This window comes from Ursus arctos, unplaced genomic scaffold (assembly GCF_023065955.2).
Source record: "Ursus arctos isolate Adak ecotype North America unplaced genomic scaffold, UrsArc2.0 scaffold_24, whole genome shotgun sequence".
Taxonomy (NCBI): Eukaryota; Metazoa; Chordata; class Mammalia; order Carnivora; family Ursidae; genus Ursus; species Ursus arctos.
This window is the reverse complement of record NW_026622919.1, coordinates 44,094,761-44,106,211: the sequence shown is the minus strand read 5'-3', so window position 1 is coordinate 44,106,211 and position 11,451 is coordinate 44,094,761. Positions and strand designations below refer to the sequence as shown.

The following is an 11,451-nucleotide window of genomic DNA, read 5'->3' as shown; positions in this document are numbered from 1 at the left end:
TGGGCCTGCCCGCCCCGCCTCCCTCTCCTCCTCTGCCTCCTCCCTGCTCAGTCGGCGGCGCTCCTGAGCCCCCGCCCCTTCCCCCAGCAGTGGGGGCGGCGGCCGAGGGCGGTCCCCTGGCCTCCCCACCAGCCCGAGGGCCAGTGTGGAATCGGGCTCAGCCCCGGCCCCCTCCCGTAGAGCCCAACCCGAGTTCCTGCCTCCGCCCCCTTTCTCACCGCGAAGGTGACTGTTCCCCATTGCCCCAGCCTTCTCAGACCAGTTTGTGGATTCCCAGTTGTCGGGAGAAGCGGCGGGGAGTGGGCGCTGGGGTCTGGGGGAGGTCCTGGGATGTATCGTTCCCAGAGGAATCATCCGCATGCCTTCCCTGTCATCTCTTTAGAGTTGAAGAGAAGGAACTGGGGAAATCGAAGAGAAAAATTGAACAGCTTGGGACTTCCTAGCTGAACTTTTTCCCCCAAGGCAGGGTTCTGAAAACTGCGCCACCGGAGGGATCCAGGAGCTCCGGTAGAGAGCTGACTCTACTCTGGTTTGCCCTTGGCACGTGTGGGAGCAGTTTTTATCAGAGAGAATGCTTATCTTGCAAATTAAAGTCTCTGTCCACACCAGGAAAGCTCCAAGGAAAATTCTAGTATCTCATCTCTCCTTTGTTAGGTGGTGTAGTTGTGTAGAATGGTGGTTGTGCTTCTGCAGGCTTGTGGCCAAAGTCTGTGAAATTGATTTTCATTGGTCATTTGAATTGGATTATTCAGGGTGTTTTCTTCCTCTGCTGAGTAGTAATAGCTCTTCTCATTCTTCCTCCCCACCTCTCACCTAAGTTACAAAGGCTCCTGAGGGTGAGTTATTTTGGAGGTAAGCTGCTTTATCTATATTCGTACTTGATGAAGTAGTCTTTTAAGCTTTTGAAAATACTGAAGCAGTATCTTAAACTTCAGGGGTTTTTGTGGTTTTGCTTCTTTTTGTTTTGTTACACCTGAGTTAAATGCTGGAGGATATTATTTATTCCTGTTATGGGCTTGTTTGTATTGGTGTTTATAGAACAATACTAGGATTTTTATAAAGCATTCTGTTTTGAGCACTCTATAACCTTGTTGATTCCTGTCAGTTTCCCATTGACAAGTTTTGTGGTTATTTGTAGTAGTCTCTCTCCTTAACAGATAAAGATAACATGTACAAAAAATAGATACTTGCTTATCTGTTATTCAGTAAGTTCAGGGAGCCTGGTGAGTAGTTTCAAAAGTCCTGTACCTTTATTCTTAAATACTGCAGTCCTTGGTATTTTGAGAGCATGTCACAATACTTCATCATTCTCCAGAGAAAGCTCCTTTATGGAACTTTTTCCTCCCCATATTCCACATCATAGTAGCAGTTAGTCACAGTATTCTAATGATGATAGTCTGAGCAGTATTTCCTTGGAATGACTGCTGGCTGCTGTTAAGAGAGTTGGTGAGCATGAGTGGAGTTGAAGAATGTGAAAGGAACTGCTTCCTGTTTGCTTCAACAAGAGGTATGTGTTTGGGCAGTTGGTATCCTAAAAGAAGAGGACTGGAGTTGCAAGTTCAGAGACTGGAGTTGCACATTTTTCCCCCAGAGATGTCCAGAACTGTGGATTGTTGTGCATATCCTTCTTTTTCTCCTTTACCCCCAACTACTCCTATGTTAAAAAGGGCTTAGCCATCCTGGAAAAATGTTAGAAGCACTAGAAGAAAAAACTAAAATGGATCCAAGAGCGCCATAGCAGAGAACAGTCTGATGCTCAAATTGTTAGAGATCTTTTATTCTGGCAATGATAAGGTAGTTTGGGGTTTTGGACATTTGGATATGACTTGGGTAACACAAGAGAGTATGTTGTCTTTTGTTTTTCCTATTTCCCTAACCCAAGTGTAGATAGCTCTAACATAATGAAGTTCTTAGCCTTGCCAGTTGCTAAACAAATACTGTAAACCTAGCAGAATTTCTGTTCCTTCAGAAATTTCCTTCTGTGTCCGCCAGTATTAGCATTTTGATGTGTTATTCTTGCTTGGCTTTTCTGTTACTTAACAAGAATGACAGTTTTTTTTTCCTTCCTTCCCTTTTTATTCTTTTCTTCTACCTATTCCTCCCCAACACTCTATCCAACATATAGAAAACATGAAGGAGCCCAGGCAGCGCAGAGATAACCGGCGCCCAGATCTGGAAATCTATAAGCCTGGTCTTTCCCGACTGAGGAACAAACCTAAAATCAAGGAACCTTCTGGGAGTGACGAATTTAAGGATGAAATTGTTAATGACAGAGATTCCTCTGCTGTTGGAAATGGTACACAGCTCATTAAAGACGTCTGCAAGGAACTGGATAACCAACATCAAAATGGTCCTGTAGAAAATATTGGGGCACAGGAGTCCTTTCCTAGGACTTCTGGACAAGAGGATCGAAGTCTAAGAATTATCAAGAGAACAAAGAAACCTGACATGCAGATCTACCAGCCTGGAAGGCGTTTGCAGACTCTTACCAAGGACTCGTCTAGCAGGGTGGGTGAGGAAGAAATCCTCAACCAGGTGGAGCAACTGAGAGTAGAAGAAGATGAGTGTAGGGGAAATGTGAAAGAGGAGGTCGTGAATAAACCAGACAAAGATGAGGCAGAAAAGAGCCTAAATGGTGACAGAGTAAGGGCTGCAAAGGGAGAAAAAGGAAAGAGGATTGAGAAGGGGGAGGGGTTAAAAAAAGTAACCGATGACCTGGCACAGGGGAAGCCTGGTTCTGCAAAGCGCTACTCCCGCTCTGACAAACGAAGGAACCGCTACCGCACTTGTAGTACCAGCTCTGCTGGCAGCAATAACAGCGCTGAGGGGACTGGCCTGACTGATAATGGGTGTCGTCGTCGCCGACAGGATCGGACCAAGGAGAGGCCACGGCTGAAGAAACAAGTATCTATGTCCTCAACTGACTCTTTGGACGAGGACAGAATTGATGAGCCTGATGGGCCCAGGAGGAGTTTGGAAAGGAAGAAACATTTAGAAAGAAGTTGGTCTGGCCGTGGGGAGGGAGAGCAGAAAAGCAATGGGAAAGAAAATCGAGGCACTCTTCGTGTCACTTTTGATGCGGAAACCATGAACAAAGATTCCCCCATGGTGAGATCACCCAGGGAGGATGTGGATAGGATAAAGCCTGACAAAGGCTTGAGCAGTGGGGGCAAAGGCTCTGAGAAGCAGGAGTGCAAAAATCTGAAACAAGAACTTCGAGGCCGTGGACGTGGCATTCTGATTCTGCCTGCCCATACCACCCTGTCTGTCAGTTCAGCTGGTTCTCCAGAATCTGCACCTTTGGGACCTCGGCTTTTATTTGGATCTGGTAGTAAGGGATCTCGGAGTTGGGGTCGAGGAGGCACCACTCGACGATTATGGGACCCAAACAATCCTGATCAGAAACCTGCTCTAAAGAGCCAGACGCCCCAGCTACATTTCTTAGACACTGATGATGAAGTCAGCCCTACCTCTTGGGGTGACTCCCGCCAGGCCCAAGCATCTTACTATAAGTTTCAAAACTCTGACAACCCCTATTATTACCCCCGGACACCAGGCCCTGCCTCTCAGTATCCTTACACGGGCTATAGCCCTCTGCAGTACCCCGTGGGCCCTACGAATGGTGTATACCCAGGGCCTTACTACCCAGGCTACCCAACTGCATCAGGACAGTATGTTTGTGGCCCTCTCCCTGCCAGCACCATGAGTCCTGAGGAGATGGAACAGCACATGAGGAACATGCAGCAGCAGGAGTTACACAGGCTTCTCCGGGTGGCTGACAACCAGGAACTGCAGCTCAGCAACCTGCTCTCCAGGGACCGCATCAGTCCTGAGGGCCTGGAGAAGATGGCTCAGCTCAGGTATGGTGTGTTCCATCCTGGCTAGAGGGAAATGAGGATAAGCTCAAGGTATATAGGCTCCGGTGTCTGAGGATGTAGACACTTTTTTGTCAAGGCACTGGGTGTTAAATCCCTTTCACACTGATTTTTGTAAGGAAGGGGCGGTTAGAAAAAGAATAGAAAATTTTGTTTCTAGTCTTAGAAATGATTATGCTTCCCACTTTTTCTTTAAGAAAAAAAATCGTTAAGAGGACATGGAATCTGGAAATGGAAAAGGAAAGACTTTACAGAATGCCAGGAAGTGAACAACATATAACTTGTGGTGAAGATCTTATTTCAGCTGTTAAATTTAGGTGGAGGCATATGGGAAAAAACCGCTTTCCTAGACATAACTGTCTTTAGAATGACATTCTGCTGTGCAGAATGAAAAGTCAAATGAGTACTATACCTGGTGGCATTTTGGATTTCTTGCCAAGGAAGGTGTTTAAGTTGCAAGAGCCTCAGATCTTGGGCCTAGACTTTCTTGTGTGTATTTGGAGCTAGAAGTTGCATGTATTTTATTCCAGAGCTGAATTGCTGCAGCTATATGAGCGCTGTATCCTATTAGATATTGAGTTCTCTGATAATCAGAATGTGGATCAGATCCTGTGGAAGAATGCTTTCTATCAGGTGATTGAGAAGTTCAGGCAGCTTCTCAAGGACCCGAATGTTGAGAACCCTGAGCAGATTCGGAACAGACTTTTGGAGCTCTTGGATGAGGTAAACCATCATCTTCTTGTCCTCAGGATAAAGGGTTTAGCATTCTGTAATTGTGATGGGTTTTTATCATCTGAAATATGATGATTTATACCAGAACATTGACAAAAAACTTTATGCTCTTTTCTTGGGTTTAGGCCTAACCTACCCTGTTGCTTCCTTGGGACCATAACTTATTGGCAATTGGAATTCTGAGCTTGGAAGTTTTCTGAATGTCTTGTTTGGGGGTGGGTGGCTGTGGGGAGAGAAAGTGTGTATGGTGTGTGTGTGTGTGTGTGTGTTCATATATTTAAAACCATGGAGGGGCTTATGCTATGAATTTGTCTTGTGTTTAGTTGTTGACCACTAAATACTGTGTATGCCTCTCTTTACATGGGATGACTAAACATTAGCAGAACTGTGGACAGGTTACTTGCCCCAGTTTCTGGCGGGTAGATTGGATCAGAACAGTCTGATTCAGCTGTTTCTTATTTTTTGTCTTTATAGGGTAGTGACTTCTTTGATAGTTTGCTTCAGAAGCTGCAGGTTACTTACAAGTTCAAACTGGAGGACTACATGGATGGTCTTGCCATTCGCAGCAAGCCATTACGCAAGACAGTAAGCCAGCTTCTTTATCTTAAATTTAATCATCCATTTAGTAAACATTTGTCTAGTGTTATGTGCTAGGCACTATGCTGGGTGTTGAGGCTACAGAATGAAAGATACAGTCCAGTGGGGGAGCAGATCAATTAAACCAGTAATTATCATGTAGTAAGTACTATGGTAATGTTATATACACAGTGTGGAAGGGGCATAGAGTGAAGTGGCTCTGATTCAGACTGGTGGAGTCAAGGGAGACTTCTGAGAGACTGTCAAGTCTTAAAACCTGACTAGGAATGGAAGGGGCAGTACAGGGCACAGCAAGGGAGAGTTAGGCCTTGTTGGAAAGTGTAAGAAGTTCAGTATGCTGGTTTTTGTAATGTGGAGTTGGGCTGTTGTACAGGAGGTAAAGCTAATGAAGTAGAAAGGGATAGATCAAAAACTTTTGTATGCCATACTGAAGAGTTTGGACTTTGTTCTGAAAGCAGAGAGGAGCCATGGCTTGATTTTCACTAAATGGATAGCATAGATTTCTTCTTAGAACCAGTCACTGGCAAGTGGATGAGTTTAGGCAAGAGTGGAGGTAGAAGAGTCAGGTTGTGGGCCTGAATTAAGGTAGAGGTAGTGGAGGTGGGAAAGAGACAAACTGGAAAGATATAAGGGAAATAGAATTGACTTGATGGCTGATTTGGTGTGAATGATGAGATGGGAGGCATAACGAGTCTAGATCATCTCCCAGTTTGTGGCCTAGGAGAGTGGCTGGGAAGGAAGAGGTTAGTTCAGTTTTGGCTGTGTGTAAGTGGAGGAACTTGAAAATGAACAGATGAATATTCTAGTCTGTTTGAAGCTCAGGGGAAAGAGCTAAGCTGGTGCTATAGGTTCAGAAGTCATGAGTGTATAAGTGAGAGTTGAAGCAGAAGTTGGGATACTGGCCAGTCAGCCAGAGAGTGGGGGATGGGGATCAAATTTCAAGGTGGTGGCGGCTAGAATTGTCAAGTGCTGTAGAGTCGTTGAATGCTGAGGTTACTAAAAGTGTCCATTGGATTGGATGAGCTTATCACAATTTATTTCAGTTGGAGAGGATGGAAGACAGATTGCAGAGAATGAAAAGTGGGACAGTAGATACAATGAAGGGAGTAATATACATCATTCTTTTAAGAATCTTGGCTGTGAAGGCAAGGAGGGAAGATAGTAGTTAAAAGAGAACATAGTGTCAAGAGAAGTTTGTTTTTAAGCTGGAAGAGACTTAAGCTATATATATAAATATATAAGAATATTTATATATTGAGAGGAAAGGGCCAGGGGAAAGGAAGAGGTTAAAGATAGATTAGAGAAAGGTGCATGATTTATGGAGCAGAGACTTCCTCTTGTCTTTCTACTCCTGATGATTGCTGTGCATGAACTCTATTACTAATCAATAGTATTTATTGAGACCCTCCTACATGCCACGTGTCCTTCTAGGACACATAATTCATTGTGGAACAAGAAAGCCATGATCCCAGCAGTTTAGAGTTTGCTTAGGGTTGAGTACAGATGGTGGATTACTAATTGCAGATGTAGTGACTTCTGCAAAGGATGGCATCCTGGGGGTATAAGGTGAAGGGGTTAAGAGGATCATGGAAGACTGAGGAAGTCACAGTTAAGCTGGGGCTGAAGACCTGAGGTGTTAGCCAGGTGAAGGTGTGTGTGAAGATGCTAGAACATTCTGTGGAGCGGAATTAGTATATGTGCAGGTCCTGAAGCGGGAAAGAGCATGGTGTGTTACGGAGACTGAGAAAAGTCTAGTCTGACTGAGGTACAGAGAGAGAGGGGGGACGTGGTGCTACAGAAGTGAACAGAAGCTAGACCATCTGGGACTTCTTCCAGAGGATAGTGGAGAGCCTTTGGTGGAATTTGTTTTTTCTTTCCCCATTGAGATAGCAGAGTGTTGTAGTATGGAAACATAATCTTTTCTTGGTGCTTCACCAGCTAACTATGAAGGGTCCTTGGTGTTCATTCATAGAATGTCTGGAGTAGTCAGGACTCTGAAGGTATGTGGCTTGTGGTGGTATATAATTTTGCTGAGGCACACGTTTGTTATGTTAGGAGGTTGATGTGCAGTAGCTAGTGATTTAGCTGGTGGATAAGCCTTCCTCAGGGGCAGTATCTACTTCTCCTTGAAGCTTTGTTCTTTATTCAATGATGTGTTAATTTCTTGTGTGGAGTGGAATTGTATGTTACGAAGTGATGTTCCTTAGGTTTTTTGGTTGGACACATGTCTTCGGGTTGTTAAGGGTCTACTCTGTTGTTTTCTCATGGAGAGACAGATGCAAGCCCATTATTGAGAAAACATGTATAGAGAGGGAGAGAGAACTACCCAGTTGCTGGCAGAGTTGTAGGTATTTGGTAAAGGGTAGCTATGTTATTGCTATAGGGAATTGATATTGTTTTGCAAAGTGCATGTAATGCAGTAACAGGGTGCAGTGATGTTAATAGTTTGAGGAGAGAGAGACTATAGTGATTACAGGAAAATAACAGAATAAACAGTTGTCTTAGTATTTGTATATCACTTTATAATTTGTGAAGTACTTAACACTTACTCTCTCCACTTACCCTATGGAGTATGCATTTTTATATTCAGGTGAAGAAACTTGAGTCCCCAAAACAGTCCCAAAGACTTACGGAAGATCATACAACTCTTACGTAGAGAGTCAGGTTTCCTGGTTTCCAGATTTCAGAATGTTTTCTTCTATTTACCTGGGACTTGAAATAAGAATGACCCCCTCTCTTTTCTGCTATTCTTTCTTATTAAATTTTGCATCACATTATTGACTGTTTTTTGCTAGGCAAGTTTAGACTGAAAACTTTTTACTTTGTTGAGGACTACTAGTGCCTTATTAATGCTGCTCTGTCACTTTGATCCTATCCTTGTCCTTTGGGATTGAAGTTAGAGTTTCTTGGGTACACTACTAACTGATCATTTTTCCTGAAGGTAAAATATGCTTTGATCAGTGCCCAGCGATGTATGATTTGCCAAGGAGATATCGCTAGGTATCGGGAACAAGCCAATGACACAGCAAACTACGGGAAAGCACGCAGGTACTTTTGCCTCTGTTCATTGCTTCTCTTGTGGTGTTAAGCTAAGCCCTATTAAAAGCAATGGGCCACCTGAGCTGCCTCTCATGTGGAAGTCCTACAGGTGTCCCTGTTGGTCTTTGTAAACAGGGTTTATCACTCCAGCGTTACATCTTACACTCTAGCTTATGTCTTAAGCAGCTAGGACTATCAGGTGGTGAAATGGGAAAGCATTGATATGGAGCTAGCATTTTTTACTGTTTTTCTATTCCAGTTGGTACCTAAAGGCCCAGCATATTGCTCCCAAGAATGGGCGCCCCTATAACCAGTTGGCTCTGCTGGCAGTGTATACGGTAAGCAATCCTATGGACAGGGGAAGTATTGCAGGCAGTATCTTAGAAAGAATGGATTTTGATAGCATCAGCTCCTGGAGCTAGAGTTCCTCTGAACACTAAACCTAAAAAATATCCTTTCCTGCCATCCTCACATTCCTCTTGTAACTTTCAGAGGTAAGTTGTCAGTGATTCCTCACTCCAGTTGAATCTGTACTTCATCCGCTTTCATCACACATAAGTTCCTAAGGGAATGCTCATGCTCCAGCCAAACACCACTCTTTGTTTTTGACCAAGACTTCTGCTCTGAATCTTGTCTTGCTTCCCTTGCCTGTCCTGTTGAATGAGGTTACTCATTTCTAGAAGGAAAGTAAGGCTCCCTTTACCACTTTTCCTTAAAGTCCTCAACTAGCCCTAACTAGTGAGATCTTACTTCCTTTCCCCAGATTATCCTCTTATTCCTTTTAAGTTTTCACTTGAGCCTCCTTAGCAGAAGCACTTAGTGCCAAATTGTATCTTCCTAGATCTTACCAAACTCCACTAAATATGCCTCTAGCAGAGAGCCTTGGGAGCTGATAACAGCCCCTCATAAGGAAGCTGAATTGGAAGGGGGGAAGGTCAGTGGTAGGTATCAAAGATTTAAGTATAAAGCAGATAACATGCTCATTTAGCAGGGAGAGTTTTCATAATGCTATAAAATTTCATTGCCCAAGTAAACAGTGTTTGAATTAAAAATTTTATTCCCCTTTATTCAATAAAAGATTCAAAGAAATTCCTAACACACTTCGTGATGGATTGAAATTGTTGATTAAGTAGTGTGGTTGACCAGCACACTTTCTTCTATATCTCTAGAATATCTTCATTCATTCTTTCTTTTTTTAGAATTTATTTATTTGAGAGAGAGAGAGAGGGAGAGAGAGATCACCAACAGTGGGGAGGGGTAGAGGGAGAAGCAGACTCCCCGCTGAGCAGGGGAGTACTCGAATCCCAAGGACTCTGAGATCATGACCTGAGCCGAAGGCAGACGCTTAACCGACAGCCAGCCAGGTGCCCCTCTTCATTCACTCTGTATTTTCTTTAGTACACTAACAGTATTATGCAACCATCAACTCTGTCTATCTACTTCCAAGACATTTTCATCACCCCAGAAGGAAACCCCATACCCATTACTCTCCATTCTTCTACCTCCCAGCCTCTGGCAACCACTAGTCTTCTTTCTGTCTGAGGATATACCTACTGAATGTTTCATATACATGGAATCATCCAGTATGTGGCCTTTTATGTCTGTCTTCTTGCATTTAGCATAAAGTTTTTGGGGATTGTTTATGTTGTAGGATGTCTCCATACTTCATTTTTATGGCCAGATCATATTCCATCGTATGGATATACCACATTCATCAGTTGTTGGGTGTTTTGGTTGTTCTCACCTTTTAGCTGTTGTGGATAGTGCTTTGTGAAGTACAGGTATTTGAATATCTGTCTTCAGTTCTTCTGAGTATATACCTATGCTGGGTTGTATGGTAATTCCATGTTTAGCATTTTTTTTTTTTTTTAAGATTTACTTATTTATTTTAGAGATGGTGTGCATGCTGGTGGGGAGAGAAGCAAAGAGGGAGAGGGAGAGCAGCAGACTCCCTGCTGAACTTGGAGCCCAGTGCTCCACGTTCTGGGATCTCACGACCCTGAGATCATGACCTGAGCCGAAATCAAGAGTCGGACACTTAACTCACAGAGCCGCCAGGCACCCGCCTTTGTTTAATTTTTTAAGGGATCACCAAACTTTTTCATAGAGGCTGCACCATTTTACATTCCTACCAGCAATGTACAAGGGTTCTAGTTCTTCCATGTTCTCACCAACATTTTCATTTCTTTTATTATGACCATCCTGTTGAGTGTAAAGTGATACCGCACTGGGGGTTTTTCCCCCCACTTGGGGACATTTTTTTCTTTAGTGTTTTTTTTTTTTTCCCCTTCCTTCCTTCCTTCCTTCCTTCCTTCCTTCCTTCCTTCCTTCCTTCCTTTCTCTCCCTCTCTCTCTCTTTCTTTTTTGTCAGTTTTAGATTTGCAGAAAAAGTAATCAAAGTACAGAGAGTTCCCATATACTCCCTCAACTCCTGTCCCTGTCAATTTTCCCTGTCATTAATATCTTGCATTAGTGTAATACGTTTATTTATTATTGATGAGCCAGTATTGATACCTTATCACTAACTAAAGTTCCTAGTTTACATTAGGGTTCACTTTTATTGTACAGTCTATGGATTTGAACAAATCTATAATGACACGTATTCATCATTACAGTATCGTTTGGAGTAGTTTCACTGTCCTAAAAATGCCTTGTATTCCACGCTCCCCCTGTTCATCCCTCCTCACTCCTCTGAACCTCTAGCAATTTAATTTTTATTGTCTGTAGTTTTGCCTTTTCCTGAATGTCGTATAGTTGGAACCATACGGTATGTAACCTTTTCAGATTGGCTTGTTTCACTTAGTAATATGCATTTAGGGTTATTTTTGTGACTTGACAGCTCTTTTCTTTTTATTGTTGAGTAACATTCCATTGTGTGGATGTACTACGGTTTATCTGTTCCCCTATTGAAGGACAGCTTGGTTGTTTTCAAGTTTGGGAATTATGAATAAAAATGCCGTAAATGTTTGTGTGCAGGTCTTTGTGTGGTCATAAGTTTTCATCTCATTTAGATAAATACCAGGGAGTGTGATTGCTGGATTGTATGGTAACAGTGTATGTAGTTTGGAAGAAATTGCCAAACTGTCTTCCAAAGTGGCTGTGCCATTTTGCATTCCCACAGGCAGCGGATGAGAGTTCCTGTTGCTCTGCGTCCTCATCAGCATTTAGTGTTGTCAGTGTTCTGGATGTTGGTCATTCTATAATAGAT

The 11,451-nt window shown here is 43.2% G+C and overlaps 1 protein-coding gene across 6 annotated transcripts in view; it reads left to right on the top strand.

Moving 5' to 3' along the window:
- Nucleotides 1-11,451, top strand: part of SMG6 (SMG6 nonsense mediated mRNA decay factor) — a 228,562-nt gene that overhangs the window by 199 nt on the left and 216,912 nt on the right. For 2 of the 6 annotated variants that reach the window (XM_026517857.4, XM_057317742.1), the window contains exons 2-6: nt 2,126-3,860; nt 4,406-4,598; nt 5,082-5,192; nt 8,146-8,252; nt 8,503-8,581. In XM_026517857.4, coding sequence (XP_026373642.1) covers nt 2,126-3,860; nt 4,406-4,598; nt 5,082-5,192; nt 8,146-8,252; nt 8,503-8,581 — 2,225 coding nt within the window. Of the gene's footprint in view, nt 1-185; nt 1,508-2,125; nt 3,861-4,405; nt 4,599-5,081; nt 5,193-8,145; nt 8,253-8,502; nt 8,582-11,451 lie in introns of those variants that run through there. The other 4 variants (XM_057317740.1, XM_057317741.1, XM_044390698.3 and 1 more) reach the window with 4 other exon arrangements.